The sequence below is a fragment of the Ascaphus truei genome, chromosome 6 (assembly GCF_040206685.1).
Source record: "Ascaphus truei isolate aAscTru1 chromosome 6, aAscTru1.hap1, whole genome shotgun sequence".
NCBI classification, from domain to species: Eukaryota; Metazoa; Chordata; class Amphibia; order Anura; family Ascaphidae; genus Ascaphus; species Ascaphus truei.
The window spans coordinates 42,921,980-42,940,920 of NC_134488.1; the positions used below are offsets into that span (position 1 = coordinate 42,921,980).

At 43.0% G+C, this 18,941-nt stretch overlaps 1 protein-coding gene across 5 annotated transcripts in view; it reads left to right on the top strand.

The window, feature by feature from the left end:
- The first annotated feature begins 1,547 nt into the window (after positions 1 to 1,547).
- The window catches only part of TMPRSS5 (transmembrane serine protease 5), a 29,510-nt gene continuing 12,116 nt past the window's right edge, over positions 1,548 to 18,941 (top strand). For 3 of the 5 annotated variants that reach the window (XM_075604042.1, XM_075604043.1, XM_075604047.1), the window contains exons 1-7: positions 1,548 to 1,782; positions 3,881 to 3,983; positions 4,975 to 5,073; positions 12,744 to 12,860; positions 13,806 to 13,941; positions 14,665 to 14,778; positions 15,870 to 15,913. In XM_075604042.1, coding sequence (XP_075460157.1) covers positions 1,744 to 1,782; positions 3,881 to 3,983; positions 4,975 to 5,073; positions 12,744 to 12,860; positions 13,806 to 13,941; positions 14,665 to 14,778; positions 15,870 to 15,913 — 652 coding nt within the window. In that variant the 5' untranslated portion in view covers positions 1,548 to 1,743. Of the gene's footprint in view, positions 1,783 to 3,880; positions 3,984 to 4,974; positions 5,074 to 12,743; positions 12,861 to 13,805; positions 13,942 to 14,664; positions 14,779 to 15,869; positions 15,914 to 18,941 lie in introns of those variants that run through there. The other 2 variants (XM_075604044.1, XM_075604046.1) reach the window with 2 other exon arrangements.

The following is an 18,941-nucleotide window of genomic DNA, read 5'->3' on the forward strand; positions in this document are numbered from 1 at the left end:
GCTGCAAGAGGTGAGACCGTTACCATCTCCCACTGTGCCTGCTCTCACTGTGACTCTGTCTGCGGTCGTTTCTGCTGTGTGAGCGTTCCAGCAGCAGGTCTAAAGGCAACTGGCTTTCAGTGGGTATACATAAAGGTCTCCCCCATCCATCTCAGCTGATCTGTACCAGGAGTCTGTGTGTAAAGATACCTTTACGTGAATTTTACTCTTTATGTCCTGTGTGTATTATCTACCTTACATTTATTTAAATACATTTTATTTCCTCTGCATCATATATATACATACATACATACATACATACAGAGAAAGCGCGCGCGCACACACACACACACACACACACACACACACACACACACACACACACACACACACACACACACTGAAAAAAAAAAGGTCTCAGCAACTGTGGTGCACGATAAAGGGTTAATACTTAGTCTGTACGGATCCTTAGAGAGCACAACACAAGAGATAATCACAAAAAAATGTGCTTTATTGGGTCCACAATGTATACATATGCCTGACATTTCAGTCCCCAGGGGGACCTTCTTCAGTGGTAGCATGCCAGCTGGGAGCCACACACTAAAGGAAGTATGAATGCACAGTGAACAGGAAAGGAGCTACTGTAGGATTTAAATCAAACAACGACTGACCTGTGATTCTTGTTTTGTGGTGCACCTTTATCAGATGTCCCTGTGATCTAATATACATTGGTAAGACAAAAAGGAAACTGAAACAGCGGATAGCTCAGCATAGGTCATGCATCATGTTATCCTTACATCGTTACGTCCGGATCTTAAGCAGCAACCGGTGGTCAGATGTTTTGTGGAATTTGCATATCAGAGATCGGCATTTTGGTTCATGCCAATTGACTGTGTGCTACGCTCTAATAGAGGTGGGGACAATGATATGTTGTTACTACAGAGGGAAGCCCGCTGGATTTTACATCGTAAAACTAGAGCGCCTTAGGATAAATGGGGAACTCAGTCTGGCATGTTTCTATGAACGCTGCTTTCACGTGGAAACATTTCCCTCTGCGCTGTTGACCAGACACAGGGTGCATGGTAATTCTTTTTGGCTGTATCGTAACCAGGTCATATTGTAATGGTCCTGGCTGCTTGATCTGTATACTATGATAACTACTCTCAAGCTTCCCCCCCCCCCCCCCCCCCCAACTGGGCAGGTTTTCAGGATATACCTGCTTCAGCACAGGTGGCTCAATCAGTCCCAGCTTCAGCACAGGTGACTCAATCAGTCCCTGCTTCAGCACAGGTGGATCCATCAGTCCCTGCTTCTGCACAGGTGGCTCAATCAGAGGCTCAGTCTCCAACTGAGCCCATGATTGAGCCACTTGTGCTGAAGCTGGGATATCCTGAAAACCTGACCTGTTGGAGGGGTTGAGGTCTGGAGTTGAGCACCCCTGCTGTATATAACAGGTAGTGCAGACTAGTCCAGCCAGGGCTCGTGACCCCAGAGTTGAAATAACAAACCCAATTCAGCTGAGCTCTGCTGATGTGACTCTCTCTTTACACCAGATAACAATCTGTTCTCGCTGACTATTTAACTAGAGGCCACCGCTGGACATCCCTTCAACGCTCAGCTACTGCACAGGGCAAAAAGCGCGTGTACCCAGCATACACCTCAGCTTTGGATCAACATGGCAGGAACATCTGTAATAATTTCCTGTGGAACATAAGCTGTTTTTATTCATCTATTTATTCTACTTGTTGGGCTGAAAATATCGGAATGTGCCCAAGATACATTGAAACAGACATGGGAAATCTGGTATGTTTGCCGTTACTTACTGTGTCATGTTTTTATAGTTCCGGTAGCTTTATTAGAAGTATTCGTAAATGGGTTTTTTATTTACGTTTTATCACTTCTCTAGTAAACAAACGCTTTGTTTTTGTTTTTTACAATCTTTATCTAATTTTTTTGCTGAGGACATCAGTCTTCAGAATAGTTATCTCTGCTCTGAGCCTCTGTTTACAAAATCATTCTGAAGCCGACAGATAAACTGATCTGCTTGAATCTCGTGTATCCGACAATATTCTTTTTTTCCCCAAGATAGAAATAAGAAACAGTTATTTAAAGGGTGATTGAACCTGCCTTGTAGAGCTAATAACACTGACACATTGTTTCAAACAAACTAAACATCTACAAGTTGAACTGACGCCTTTCAGAATTCTGCGGTGATCATGTGATTCTGTATAGCGCTTTCCAAACCTCACAAGTCTCTTCTTCATATGTCCTGCCGGCAGCAGACTGGAAAGAACGGAACATTTTGAAATGGCGATAACAGGCACAATGTATAAACAATTGTTGTTTTTTAAAATGAATTGAAGGAATGCACTTTGTTCCCCCCAAAATACTTTTTTTTCACCTAAAATCATTAGCAGCATTTGGTGATGTCATTATTCACTTTCTCCCATTCAGGGCACGTTTTCTTATTGTGGGTCATGTCCATGCATAGGAATGCATTAACAATTATTTTGTCTTTTATGACCAGAATTGACGGACAATTGGTTCACAAGAGTGGCGCATTATTGCAATTTGTTATACATATCTGCATATGTATGTATATCTTTGTATAGCGCATTCCACGTATATAGCACTTTATGATACACGTGACATAATATAATACAGGGGAGCGAAAACTTTTTGAGCTGCGCCCCCTGCCTGCTCCCCCTCACTCTCGCGCCCCACTTACCTGGTTTGGCGGCGTCAAATGGCGCTGTGGGGTCACGTGACCCCGTTGCCATGGAGATTGTGTGATGTCACTGCGCATGACACCGTGGCGTCATTTGATGCGGTGTTGCCATGGCGACGTATCACAGCAACACGTCTGAACCCGGGTAAGTGAGTTGCAGTGGCCTCACGCGATCCCCCGGGATTTCATTTAAATGTCTCGGGGAAGAGTGCGGGACCTCTGCAACCGCCTGCCTACCCCCCCCCCCCCCACCCACCCCAAAAAAAATATCCGGCGCCCCCCCTTTGTGCACCACTGATATAACACATAATGAGAATTTGCGCTTCAGACAATACAATAGGAAAAGGGTTCCCTACCCCAAATAGCTTAGAATCTAAGTGGGGAGAACATACACAGCTACAGTAGTAGGAGGGCGTTCTGGTGTGTGTGTGCCAGGGGTTCAAGGTCTGTGTATGAGGTGTATAGTTCATGGACCAGCCAGTATAGTTCATATGTGCACCATACAAACTCCGCCTCCAATCCTACACCCCAGTGTCATTGAAAGAGACATTTACGCACCCACCGCACAACACATCTTGTTGTGCATCTTCTGTGCGTCTGTTTTTAAGACCAAATTGCCAATAGCGATGTTTTGTACATATCCCACAATGTGCGCTGGAAGTCTTGGGAGAGGGGTGTTGAGAGGCGTAGAATAAATTAGGAGGAAAGTGTTCTAGGTGTTAGAGGTAGAAGAAAACGAGCGTAGGGGATAAACTGGGTGCATTTTGATAACTAGATCAATACGGGGAAAAATCTCTCTAAAATTGAACATACTGCAGTATAGAACAGGGGTAGTCAACTCCAGTCCTCAAGACCCCCCCCCCCTCCCCCCATAGGTCTGGTTTTCAGGATGTCCCTGCTTCAGCACAGGTGGCTCACTAAGCCACCTGTGCTGACGCAGGGATATCCTGAAAACCAGACCTGTTGGGGGGGGTCGAGGACTGGAGTTGAGAACCCCTCCGTTCACACCTCTTCACACTTTCATTGGCCAGAGGGGTTAGCAGTGAGACTACTCACCTGTAGCATCCATGGGAGTTTCTGTGCGCTCGTGTCCTGATCGGCACTATCCTAGTTTAACGAATAACCCCCAAAGAGCTTGACTAATATTTGGCTACTCTCTCTCTCCGCCTCCAGAGCCCCGGATCCGATTCCTTGGCACAGAATAATGCTGAGCACCACAAACATACCAGCAAGATCAAAAGGGATCTGGTAGGGGTTCAAAGATCTCTTGAACCAGGTAAGCCGTGTGCATAGGCCCTGGGTCTCTCTCCGGGAATGTTGTGAGACTGGGTAAGGAAATTGATGGTTTGTACTTCAAATATGAACATGTGTCATAGACATTAGGTAATGTTGGTGCCTCCGGCTCTGGGAGATAAAGGAACATGTCCAAAGCCCCAGGGAGAGCTGATAGTGGGATCCGAACCAGTTACACTGGTTACAACAGCCCGAACTTACTACTGCAAATAGTCCCAAAGCACTGAGAATGAAGGTCATGTGATCAGGATCCCACCGAGCGCGCGCAAGTGATTTTTGGTTAGACTTGACCACCCATGTTTACACATTCAACGTCGACCAGAACATGCAGTGCGTGCAGAGAAACAGCCACCCACTGGAAGGGCCCGGAGATTATAAATAATGCATGGAACCGGTGTAACACAAAGGGGTTCTTCTTACTGACGTCTTTCGGCTGCCAGACGGGGTATAAACCAGTGCAAAAAAACATCACCAGATTCATCAAGGAATAGGAACCCCGTGGAATGGAAGGAATTGGACTTTTTTTGCACTGGGTTAGCGCCCATTTTGCTGCCGGGAGACCTTAGAAAGTGATTTCCATGAACTCCAGTAGGGTGCTGAAGTTGGGGTGATGTTTGCTTTGGCATCACCATGTAAAAAATAGAATACAATCTTCGTGCGACTACTTATCATCCATCAATTTGATTGCAAGCTCTTCGGGGCAGTTATGAGCATTTCACCTGTGATGTTGGCTCGGTGAGTAAAGGTACTGACTGAGCGTAATAACAATCCCCTGCGAGGTGGGTTACCCCCCCCGTTCAAATCCTAAAACCAGCGTCTTGTAACCCGAGGCCGGTACCTTTAATGCCTTGTGCCTCAAGCACCAAAATTAGATTGTAAGTTCTGCAGGTTAACATTTTTATGTTCAGCACTCCCTATAGTGTCACCAACTTGATACAAAGGATACATCAACTATCACATGCTTTCTTGCTTAGAGACATCCAAGGATTGCCCCCGCAGTGTGAAGAAGACCCTCGTCCTTCTGCTCGCCGTTGGAGTTCTTGCAGGAACGGCGGCGGGACTTTATATTCTAGGTGTGTGACTTATACAGTGTATTCGATTTAAAGGGTCAGATCAACGACCCCCCGCCCTCTCCCCCTCCAAAACAAACAACTTTCTTTGCACACGGTTTACACGAGTAATCGGCTTAAATCATTGCCAATTAGGGTTTCACCCACATTTTTGGTCCGAGATCAGATGCATTTTATTGGGGTCTTAAATAATCCTGTATCATTTTGGCTTAATTGCATGATTGAGCAACCCTATATTTTGTACACGTGACAGTCAGACGTGGCGCCTCACGCTGATTTTCTGTGCGTCTCACTGATTTTTGGCATTATTGACGAGAGTTCGATTACATTTCTTTTAAAGTAATATTTTGGGTTCACGAAACATTTTGGCTCGTGCAGGGTGAAATCTCTGCTTTGTGTTCCCTGTCCCATACATAAAAACCATGAAAGGAAACATACCATTGGCGACGTGCGCGCTGCCTGGAGCTGCAAGGCGGCAAACTCCTGGAGAGATTTTGAAAATTGTTTCTGGCGGGTGACAGCCGCGTCACACGAGTGGCTTTGCCAATGAGGGCGAACCACTCACTGCCACACCTCCGCCACGCCTCCTGTCCCCTCTTCTCCCCTGTGTGATCAAGATGCCGCTCGGCGGCAGCGCAGGGCAACGTCACCGGATCGCGCTGCCACTCAGCGGCATCTGGTATAATCCGAGCCTTACACGTCCCTTTACTGACGAGCAATCTTATCATAGTACTAGCCTGGCCAAAGACATGTAATAACGTCAAACTCCCATGTAGTTACTGAACCTTTTCTACTTTGCCAATCTCAAATATTAGTGCATACATATAAAGATATATTAGAGAGTGTACAGCAGCGGTGGCTAACTCCAGTCCCCAAGGGCCACTAACAGGTCAGGTTAAGATATTCCTGCTTCAGCACAGGTGGCTCAGTCAAAGACTGTGCCACTGCTTGAGCCACCTGTACTAAAGCAGGGATAACCATAAAAGTGAGTGGCTCAGTCAATAACTGGGCAACTCCAATCCTCAAGGGCCCCCAACAGGTTAGATTTACAGAATACATGTAGAACAAAGAAGCAAAAGGCGCACTGCCAGGGAGTCAGGTGGTGCAAAAAATAGAATCCATTTATTTCAGAACATCTCTGATGACAAACATAACCCCAGGGGGGGCAACAAACAACCTCCTATGCGTTTCGGACGGGTAGGTCCTTTATCGTCCGAAACGCGTAGGAGGTTGTTTGTTGCCCCCCCCCTGGGGTTATGTTTGTCATCAGAGATGTTCTGAAATAAATGGATTCTATTTTTTGCACCACCTGACTCCCTGGCAGTGCGCCTTTTGCTTCTTTGTTCTACATGTATTTGGATTTCCTCCATGGCTGGCATGCCACAGCGGACCCCTACAGACAGCAGAAGTGGGTAAGGAATATATTTTTTCATGTATGACCATTATAGTTGAGTACTCTAACCTGGACTGCCTTAATTACTATGAGGACATTATTCTACATGCTGTTATGAGTGACTCACAGGCCAATTCATTTTATACCCACACTGCTATATTGGGGTCCATGAAGATTGCTAACTGTTGATCTAGTTGTCATAAGATTGGAGCACACCTTGACCCCCCCTTTTTTCCTAGATTTACAGAATATCCCTGCATCAGCACAGGTGGCGCAGTCTTCAACTTAGCCACCTGGGCTGAAGCAGGGATATCCTGAAAACCTGACCTGTTGGGGTCTTGAAGATTGGGGTTAAGAACCCGTGGATTCACTCTATTCCAGTGAGTGAGGCTCAATAACAATGAGTAAGGCTTCTGTCCAATGACGTTGTACAATACAATGAGAATAATATAAACGAGGAAAGTGGAAGTGTGGTCCTAAAGTATGGAGAATGCAGAAGTAGTGGTTCTCCTTACTCCGCAGTACTATATGTTCTCCTTACTCCGCAGTACTATAGGTGCTCCTTACTCCGCAGTACTATAGGTTCTCCTTACTCCGCAGAACTATAGGTTCTCCTTACTCCGCAGAACTATAGGTTCTCCTTACTCCGCAGTACTATATGTTCTCCTTACTCCGCAGTACTATAGCACCTTAACCAATGATGTGTATGTACTGTATATGTAGCAATGTGGGGCGATTTGGGGAATACCCTAATCAGGGTAATACAGAGTACTGGAATGGGTGCTACTATCACACAATTATTGCAAATAAAGAGATAGACAGGCCCGCCAAAAAGGTATACAAAAAGTGTCTTTTATTGAATCAAAAAAGTCACTTTGTATACCTTTTTGGTGTGCCCATCTTTATTTTATATCTATATAAAAAAAAAAATATGTATTAAAATGCCAAAAACGGAGAATACTCCAAACTCTGCAAATGCAGAAGATTGCAAATACTGATCAGCTGGAAAAAGCTGTAAACTTGCCCAAGTAACAGAGGAAACTACAGTACCTGTCTCAGTATGACAGCAGAGCAGGGACACAACATGAGGTATTTCATACAAACAAAATGCCTATCAACTCTGCCACTGTATAAGCAGCTAACCACCAGCATGGCAGGAACTTGGGATTAGATACCTCAAATGACTTTTCAAAACAGATAGTCGCTGTCAGCCCAGAAGAACGCACAGCCGTCCTGGGAGTTACACACCACCTGTCTGATTATGAACTGTCAAAACCAGAGCTCTCCCCATTCTCTCTAAGGAACTAACATTCTGTCCCAGCACCAAAATGGATCAAATCCAATTATACTCCGACCTAGAAGAATTCTTCAGGAGTTACGACTGAAAGAATATTTCCGCAAAAACGAGAGCACCCCCAGAATGACGGAGTGCACTTATTTCACAGCGGCAAACTAGACGGCTACATCTACCGCTTCATATTCCGAGTTTCCTCACTAGCGTCAGCACAGCAGAAAAAAATAATGTACAACCTTTCCCCCATGGAGAGATCTGCAATCATGGAACTGCCAACCAACCACAGCATCAAACCAGCAGACAAAAGGAGGTGCAGTGGTGGTTATGGATACAAATAAATACATAGAAGGTAATAGACATCTACAACAAGAAACTGACCCATGATCCAACCCAGGAATATATAAAGCAACTCGGGAATCTCCTCAAATCATTCCCTAATCACCTGCAACCAGAATTGGAGCTACTAATACCTAACAACGCAGGAGTTGGTATCTTCCACATGCTTCCCAAAATCCTGGCCAACCAATTATAACAGGTATGGATATACTCACTGAACAAATATCAGGCCAACGTTGAGAATATCCTAAAACCACTAGTCACAAACACCAACAGCTTCATACAAGATACCACTGACTTTCTAAACTAAACAACTACTGTACTGTACCATCCAACACACTACTAGTTACTATGGATGTAGAATCCCTGTACAGTAACATTCCCCACAAGGATGGCACTGCAGCATGCTTGTTATTCCTTGTAACATCTCCCCTGGATCAGAAATACAGCGCTGAAGTAATAACCAAACTGATAGAATACATCCTCACGCACAACTACTTCAGCTTCAGCCAGGACATTTATCTACAACTAATGGGGACTGCAATGGGCACCAGGATGGCCCCGCAATATGTCAATCTTGAACAGGGATTCTTTACCACATGCCTCCATAAACCTTATAAATATTACGGAAGCAATTGATGATCTGTTTATAATATGGACAAAGGGTGAAGAAAATCTCAAGTAGGTAATGAAGAAACAGGCACACGGTCTTAATCAGCAACAATAAGGTTTAATGTGCCATGAAAACCAACGTTTCGGCAGTACAATATATATATAGCAAATGTAAATATACTGTATGCTCATTTGCATGTCTTAGGCCGGTCTGCAACCCTGCCTTTCACCATTATCACCCCGCACACAGCACTTCCACTGCAGCAAGGGATTCTAGGAAATGACATGCAAATGAGCCACTTTTTGCTTCAAAAATCATTTTATACATGGTTCCCTATAGGCTTAAGCTTGCTGCATGGTCACAGCTTTGAGCACAGCCAGGGTTAAGATGCATAGCCAGAAAACCCACCCACAGACAGCTGTTTCGACCTTAATGGGTCTCATCAGTGTGGGGTTGGTTAACTGGCTATGCAATGAAGCGAAAGGATGGGGTTTACCATACTGAGTTAAGTTATGGTGAGTAAAAAAAGTGACAAAAACCCTCCACAGTGGAGGCGCTGCGCTATAAGTGTTACCCCAAGCTCCCAGCTAGCGGAGGCTCAGATCTCCTGGAGCCACAGGTTGTGTACAGTGACCAGTAGTCTCTTTGTGAGCGTCAGAAAAGGGGCTACATATATTGTATTGTATTGTATGTCTTTATTTATATAGCGCCATTAATGCACATAGCGCTTCACAGTAGTAATACATGGGGTAATCAAATTAATAACAGATAATATAAATAACAGATCATGGGAATAAGTGCTTTAGACATAAAAGTAAAATTTCGGAAGAGGAGTCCCTGCCCCGAGGAGCTTACAGTCTAATTTATATATATATATATATATATATATATATATATATATATATATATATATATATATATATATATATAAAGGGTCACGTGGCATAGGAACTACGGTGGTCGAGCAGTCCAGACGCCAGAATGAGGACGTCAGTGAAGGATTTCCCTGGTCACTGATTGGTGAGAGGCTAATGGTGGCCACACTGAACAGAGGTGTTCCGCTTTGAAGGAAAAATACCTTTTCGGTGACTACAGCAGCAGCAACATCCATTTGCAGTAATTTCCACCGCATTCAAATGGAGGACGGCTGTGAAGTCTCACGTCCATCTGGTGCATGGGCTGGTCCCATAACATGCCTTTATTTTATTGACAAAGTGTGAGTGTACATTTGTCTGTCCATAGAATAGTAAACCTTTCATATCTGATTTTATACAAGGATCGGGTGCTTTTTCTTTATCTTTTCTATATATAATTAAAATCAAGGACAGAACATAGAACACAGACAGAGCCCAATGCTACTTCCAATGACACAGATACACAGTAAAGTACCTATATATCTATATATATATATGTATATCTAAACTAAAAACATATGATCATTTAGTTTGATTCTTTGGCCAAAGTATCTTAAGCCTGCACACCAAACGCCAAGGTAGACCAAATCTGTGCAGGTCCTAACACTAATCAAATTCTTAATAACCTGTATAATACCAGGAAGAAAACTTTATAATAAAGCTGTTGTGATTAGCTGCATAGTTCTTAGTTTGATGGAAGCTCTTATTTACCTGTATAATACCAGGAAAAGCAATCTGAATTAGATTTGTCACCACCAAACTGCATGCATGGACCTGCGTGTGTGGAAAATTAATGATCCTTAACCATTTGGAAGCATAGTGGGATGGGGGTGAGCATGGAACCTGGGAAGGAGGAGCCACCCTCCCTTAAACAGCTGTGACCAGCTGGACAAGATTGCAAAACAGAGAAAACCAGTAAGCTCCTAATTTATATACCCCCATATATATCCAGAGGAAGGCAAACAAGAAAAAGCCAAATGACATATCATCCAATGATATCTCCTAAGGGGGGGAAATAAATTCCTTCCAGACTCCAAATAATTGCAATCAGATTTCTCCCTGGATCAACTTCCTTCCCATGTTTACTTACTTGATATATCTCTGTATATCTTTCCTTTCTAAAAAGATGTCCAACTTTTTTTCTTTTTTTTTAAGATGTATATTGTATCTGCCATCAGTCTCCATGGGTAATGAATTCAACATTTTAACTGCCCTTACTGTAAAGATCCCTTTCCATTATTGCTGTTGAAATCTCTTTTCCTCCAATCTTAAGGGATGACCCTGTGTCCTTCGTACTGCCCTTGGGATGAATAGTTCTTTTGACAGCTCCCTGTATTTTCCCCGGATATATTTGTATATAATTATCATATCCCATCTTAGACACCTTTTTTAATATACATAAATCTAATTGGGTAGCCTCTGCTCATAAATCAGATTATCCATCCCCTTTATTAATTTTGTGGCTCTTTTCTGCACTTTCTCTAATACCATAATGTCTTTTCTATGGAGTGATGCCCAAAACTGTACTCCATATTTAAGGTGTGGTCTTACTAATGCTTTAATTATGTTTAGTTCCCTTCCATCCAGTCCCCATTGAATACAAGATAAGATCTTGTTTGACATTGCAGCTATTGCATGATTTTGGGTACTATTGCTAAGCCTTACATTTATCTGTATTAAACCTCATCTGCCATTTACCTGCCCAAGTTTCCAGTCTCTCCAAGTCCTTCTGGAGAGAAATTACATCCTGCTCTGATTCTACTACCTTACACAATTTAGTATTGTCAGCAAAGATGGAGACTTTGCTCTCGATGCCAACCTCAAAGTCATTAATAAACAAGTTAAAAAGCAGGGGTCCCAGTACCGATCCCTGAGGTACTCCACTCACGACTTTAATCCAACCTGAAAAAGTTCCATTTATGACAACCCTCTATTGTCTCCTTCAACCAGTTTTCAAACCAGGTGCATATATTATTACTGAGTCCAATTTGGTTTATTTTGTATACCCGCCTCGTGTGGAACCATATCAAAAGCCTTTGCAAAATCTAAGTAGACCACATCAACTGCATTACCCTGGTCTAAATTCCTATTTACCTCCTCAAAGAAACTAATAAGGTTAGTTTGGCATGATCAATCCTTCATAAATCCATGCTGACTATTACTAATAATTTTGCTACCTACAGTATTGGGTATTCCTGAATATTACCCCATACTAAACCTTCAAGTAGCTTCCCCACTATTGATGTCCAGGCTTACAGGTCTGTAATTCCCTGGTTGTGATCTAGCTCCCTCTTTAAATATAGGCACCACGTCTGCTTTACACCAATCTGCACAGACACACCATGAAGAAGGAAGATTTTGTACTCCAGTGAGACACACTTCTCACGGCCAGATTATTCCAGAAATGATTTAAACATCAAAATCCTCAAAATAATCTTTACAAGGATCTAGAACGGAAAATATTTTAACTTAAAATGACAATGATTATTGACACTAAAGCAAAAGGACGTAATGCTGAAATGGGGTTTCTTATACACGATCAGCATGGTTTGTAATGTTTCTCCCTACCTCTTTGATTTCATTCCAAACCCTTCTCCCCCGCTGCACACACCCTCACACTGCTCATGGATATATGGTCCTACATGTTCTCTAAATATCTCAGTAACCCTTTCATCCATGTATTGTCCTGTCTATTTGTTTATCCTCTTGCAATGAATTCGTCACATCTCCTGTCTTACTTTGTTTTCTGGGTTTTTTACATCTGTTTTAACCTCCTGGAATCTTTATCAATCAGAATCGTTTGACATAAGGAAGAGAGGAGATGTCACGAAAGCTTGTCTTAAAATATCAATTGTTAGTCCAAATAAAAAAAAAAGGTATCATCTAATTCTGAAGTACTCCGTTACTCTGCACGATCGCAACTGGACTAACACGGCTATTTCTACTGTGTGTGTGTGTATCTATCACACACACCTTCCCTTTCTTGATACAAATAGAAATTTCTACTTTTAAACATTGTCTCCACTCAACATCTTCACCGATTAACATAGCATTGAAATACTGTAGGGATTAGTTGCTGCTGCAGGAGTGAAGCATTAATTCTATTCCTTTGACTGTTTGCAGTGCAGTATTTCATGGGGCCCCTCGTTTATCAAGGCTCTGTTCCGTTACAAGATGCTGAGGTGACGGCTCTGTGCAATGACACCGACAACGAGGTCACCACTGTGGCGCCCAGAAAAGGTTTGGGATTTTACTACTATTGGGTTCTTGGTATTGCATTCCTATGAATTTCAGGGACATAAACAGTGACTATGCTTGGGATAGAGACCTACATGTACTGTATGTCAGGCACAGTCCTGAAGTCCTTGTGTTGGACTCTATTCTCATGAAGTTCTAGAGCAAAGTTGACACTACAGATGGTCAAGCTCCTTCCGTACAGAGCTCATTGTGTGTGTGTCTGTGTGTGTGTGTGTGTGTGTGTGTCTCTATAAAGCCTCTAGCATTGAGAAATCTAAAACCACGACTGTCCAAGACAGCACTGTTCTGTAATATGTTGTTACCCATCAAAATATGCTTTGATATCACTTGTGATAGAAATCCCTTAAATTTATGCTACTGAAGCTGACAAATTCTCCACTGTTGACGTTGTATTGATCTACAATGCGTTAGTTACAGTACAGGCTCCCCCAGATGAGAGGAACTGTAACTGCCATATTAGATCAATTAACTTTGGTTTAAGTTTAATGTGGAGTCCAGTTGAATAGCCACAATATAGTATAGTAAAGGAATCTGTAAGGTAACACTGAAACCGTTCCTTCGACTGTATGAAAGTGGTCATTGTATGGGATAAAACATGTAGAAATCTGGAAAGAATCAGCGTATTTTGGAATAGGAATCCATTTCTTTAACTTTCAATAGACTAAAGAGAATGAATAATTAAAGGTTTACGTGAAAAATCTGTTTCTGTGACAATTCTTTTATTAAGTAACCCTATCTCCGTTAGGTACGTGGGCATTTCCAACCAACGTTCCATTCCCTGGGAAATTAAGTGGTTGCTAATTAATTGTTTATACCTATTTTTTTTTTTAAATTTGGCTAGTGTTTCATGAAGATAGTGATTCTGTTACTGTAATACAGAGACTCAACATTATCATTAGAAATCCTTCTTTAATAAAATGGTTTCAGTATCTTTCAGAATAACAACGGAAAACTTCTTGTTGGAAGTACAGGTGGAGGACAGGCAAGAATGGCTCCCAACATGTCACGAGAGATGGAATTCTACCTGGGGGACCCTCATATGCAGACATCTGGGATACATCAGGTACAGTATCGCTGTCTACTTCAAGGTGTACGTTACAAAGGGAAATATGATGGTCAAAGAGTAATCCCCCTTCCATTCCAATCCTGCACAATACTTAGAATGCTGGTGTGCCCAATAAAGCCATACCTACAATTAAATTAATATATTGACAACCTAACTCCATGTCTTCATGAGGTTTTTTTGAACCAGGATATACTAGGATCAGATTGGGTTGCATCCAAAGCTTATGATGACACAGAACCAGGTTTGTATTGGTAATAGTTCTGTATTAATTTGTACTTTTTCAATTCCAAAGCAGTTTTTAAACAATTATATTTGAGAAGCATTCATACAGCCAAATCTAGTGTGAAATATTGCCAATGAATGTGTGTTTTTTGGGTCGACTTGCAAACTAGGGTTACCACCTGCCTGCCAACCTGAAGATGTAAATCCAGGCCAGTGACATTTGGGGATGCTTGTATTAAAAGCCAAAACTAACCCCCAACCTCCACCAACCCCTTTACAACCATCTCAACATCTGGATGGGATCAGCATTTTTGAGTGGGAGCTTGTGGTAATTATGTTGAGAAAGGAGCAGTGTTAAGCAACACAAAGCAATTCATCATATAACCTCCTGCAAAGTGATTAGCACATTTACTGCTGAAGGACAGTAATGCATTGCAATGCTTAATCTTTCTGGAGTGGTGTATCCCATTGATCCCACACTGTGTCCTCTTCCTGAAGGTTGACGCAACACAAAGGCGTGAATATGACAGACATCAAGTTAAACCACAGCCAAGAATTTGTTCAAGTACCACTTGGTCAGACCTCTGGAATTGAACATATCTGGCAAATCAGGTATGCAACCTATGAATAAATCCCATAAAAGTCTAACGGTTCTATGTATATTAACACCCCAGGAAGCCATTGGGAAAATAAAGGTGTGTAACGTTCTTCTGGTTGGGGATGGGATCTGTATGATTTAATGCTCCCATTCATATTTCTGATAGTGGAATGGAAGTAATCACTTACAGAAATGTGTAGTAGGACTGATTATCCCAGCACTCTTAAGCTCCTTCTCTTTAGCACTGATGGGGCTTAAGTGTTCCTTTTTTTTTAACTATATTTTTCAGCTTACAATAAAGTAGCAGTGGCCAATTCCAGTCCTCAGGTTTTCAGGATATCCCTGCTGAGCTAGCTGTGCTGAAGCAGGGATATTCAGATGACCTGCTGGTGGCCCTTGAGGACTGGAGTTGGCCACTCATGCACTAAAAGGATGACTCGCAAAACTTTTTTTCTTCCATATTAATGTTGTTTTTGTTCATAATTAAAGGTGCGGTTCGTCCCGCATTTTTCCTCGTTTTCACGATTTCTTCCCCACGCTGTACAACACGCTGTATGTGTCGTTTTTTTTTTTTTTTTTTTAATCTGCGCACTGATTTTTAATATGTGTTTTTATTCCTGAAAAATGAGCCCCAATCCCAAATCGAGAAAGCTGGTAAACCTAGCAGGACCAGAGCGTTTCTCCGATAGGTCTCTTTGAAAGTCTGCCTAGGAAGCAGCTCTGTGCTGCCTGCTGTAGTGAATAGAGTGAGAATGACCTGCAGAGGCTGCCATGTGCATACTCTACGGCAAGCTTTGGGCCTTTTATTTAACATAAAACGTGATAATCAATAACAGACGGAAAAACAAATAAAAAATAAGGTTGGTACGTAGTTTGCGTTACAGGCCGGCGCGCGCATTGCACGGAGAACATTTCAGACAGGTCATGTTGGCGTAAATCTGTGTCTTTAAAGGTATAATGAAAACTAACTTCACTCGCATAATGGTGAAAAATAGTACAGCCCAACGTGCCACGATCGGCACTATCGTGGTTTAATGAATAAACCAATCTAGGCTTGGCAGTGTATTCTTCGGGTGGGCTCATGTCTCAACCTTTCAATCTGCAGGCGCGGGTGTGTTTCTGGTCGTATTGTTGCCATAAAATGTTCAGGTGAGCCCCATCCATCTTTCCTCTTTTGCTTCTCTGTCACCTGCCTTGTTCATTATAAAATAGGGTTACCATGCCTCCGTATTTTCCCGAACATGTCCGGCTTCTTGACTGGAAGGTCGCCGTTCAGGAGGAATTTTTTTTAATAACTCTAAATGTCCAGGAACGCCAACCGCGCAAGCGGTGATGAACATGCACGTGTGTGGCTTTTGGTGTCCTGTTTAAAAAATTAAAAAAATAAAAATTAATATGGACTGCTGGTAACCCTATTATAAAAGCTATCCTCAAACACATGGACCCTATAACAGAGTCTGCTCCTGGGTTTCTGTACCTGATATACGGTATCATTCTATACTGCAGCATGTTTGAGATTTTGTAAATATTGTATACGAAGAAAAAGTGGGGACCTACTTAAAACCCACAGTTTCCCAAACCTGCTTTTCAATTACCTCCGACATCTACAATACTTCTTATTTATACTAACTCTGAATGCTCCACTTGGAAGAGACCTACACCGTGTATCCCCATGTCAACATCTCCTCTGCTTATGTAAACTCCATGCTCCGTTCTTCCCAATCTTCTGCGGGACACAGGGAAAAGATCTGCGACCTCTGAACAAGCAACCCCCCCCCCCCCCCAAGACAGAAGGGAGAAATGCCATTTGAGGTGCACGCAAAGAGTCCCACAAACATGCATTAAACATTAACCACAAAAAAAGGACACGGCATTTAAACTCCAGAGAAAATACTGTGCGTGTAACTGCTATTTAAACTAGCTAATGTTGATAGTAATTCCCAGGATAACGGGGTAAATAATCTCTGTACACGCTGTGGTCAGGACAAATTTTATGAGCTTTTTGCTGGAGTTTATATGCAGTGTTCTTTATTTGTTTATTTTTTTGGGTTAATATTTAATACATGTTTGTGGGATTCTTTGAGTGCGCCGCACATGGTATTTCTCCTTTGTTTTTGGGTGGGTTTGCATGGTCTCCGTACGTGATAGCTGAGGTAGTCCCACAGCCATGTATATTTGAAATGATAATGACATATAGATTTTGTTAATATTATTGAGACTTTTTTGAGTGCAGGATCATTTCTTTTGTATGTATCTGTGATGTTTGAAGAGCTCTATACCAGGCGCTCTCGGCCTCTTTTTGCACAGGGGCACCCCTGCAGGACTTTTTAAATCTTGGGGCACCCCTGCTCTTAAGATTTCACTCATCCCGTACTTCACTTGCCCTCGCCATCCGTCTCACAAGTGCTAACCCCCACCCTCTTCTTACACACTCCAGATTCACCCTCACACTCACTATTACTCAACACACGTGCCACATTTATCTCCCACCACACACAGACTCTTTCTTAATACTAAACATAAACACCCCATTTTCTCCCATGCTCTTAAACTACCTATTCCCCCCCTCCCCCCCCACAACAAAAAGCCTAACTTCCCTCACCCTCCTCACACACAACGCCCTCACTCCTTCCCTCTTTCCTCCCAGACACCTCAAACATGTCCGCTGCTCAGCGGGTACGCTCTGCGCTGTCTGGAGATCAGAGGCTCCACGCTCTCCTCTGTGCCGGGCACACCCTTGGCAGTGACTCACAGCACACTGGGGTTCTCCGGCACACTTTGGCAGAGGTTCATGGCACACTGGAGTTCCCCAGCACCCTTATGGCACACTGGGTTTCCCTGGTACACCCTTGGCAGAGGTTCACGGCACACTGGGGTTCCCCAGCACCCTCGGCAGTGGGTCACGGCACACTGGGGTTCCCCAGCACCCTTGGCAGAGGCTCACGGCACACTGGGGTTCCCCAGCACCCTCGGCAGAGGCTCACGGCACACTGGGGTTCCCCAGCACCCTCAGCAGAGGCTCACGGCACACTGGGGTTCCCCAGCACACTGCTTTAGAAACATTGCTCTATACAATATAATTTAATCACTGGAGAAGTGTAATATGTGTCTGTTAAACCTAGAGGGCAACAAGAAAAGGTTTTAATCAGCTTACCCGTGTAATCACCAGTCTTAGGGGCCGCTTCGATAAGCCACTTATCGAGGCCTTTTCAGCCAAAATGCCAACTGCTAATCATTAAGCCTCGATAAGTGGGCAATAAAGGCATGAATCGCAAATTTTTTTCAGCCGTCAAAAAAAGATCGGCGGGTGAGCGGCGATAAGCCCCTTATCTGAAACTCGTGCAATTCTAGTAACCTCGATCAGTTTTTCGAGACAAATCGTAGCTCTAGAATGGTGATTTTTCTCCCAAAATCCTCACGCCAGGAAAAGTTGATGTGAAGCGGCGAGACAGGATTTAGAAAAAAAAATGCATTTTTCCTGCATCAGATTCATGCCTTCATTACCTTTAGCGAGTTAATAGCGCTAAGGTAATGAAGGAGTTAACCCCTCCCGCTACCCACCCAGTAGGTATATAAACACCCACCATGGGCCAAATTCCAACTTCACCCATCCTCGCTACCCACAATTAATATTTTAAAACATAACAACCCTACTACCCACCTCCTCTACCCCCAACAACCCCCCCAAACACATACAGTAGAGTAATGGGCAAAATTACTATTATCCAGATATGGATAATAGTGCATTTGCCCATTATAAAATCAAACATTAGCCAGCCAGCATTAATAAAGTAATGAAAACATTCAACTTACTGCTGCCATCATGAAGGCATCCTCGTCAGCATACTGCAGGTCCATGTCCTCCGATGCCAGCAAGAATACAAGAAAAAAATACAAGCTATTGGGCCCTAACCCCTTAATTACTATAGTGGTTATTAACCGCTAAGGTGATTAAGGGGTTAACACCGTCCCCCCGCTACCCACCTGGGAGGCTAACCACCCACGCAGGCCCCACTATACCCACCCTATACCCACTGATTGGCACATCATACCCATATAATATGGGCATAATAAGCCACTATATCACTCAATGTTCAACCTAATAAAAATAATTAAGGCCAAAAATACATAATAATCAAAGAAATACACAAGCACCTAAACAACCCAACAATAAAAG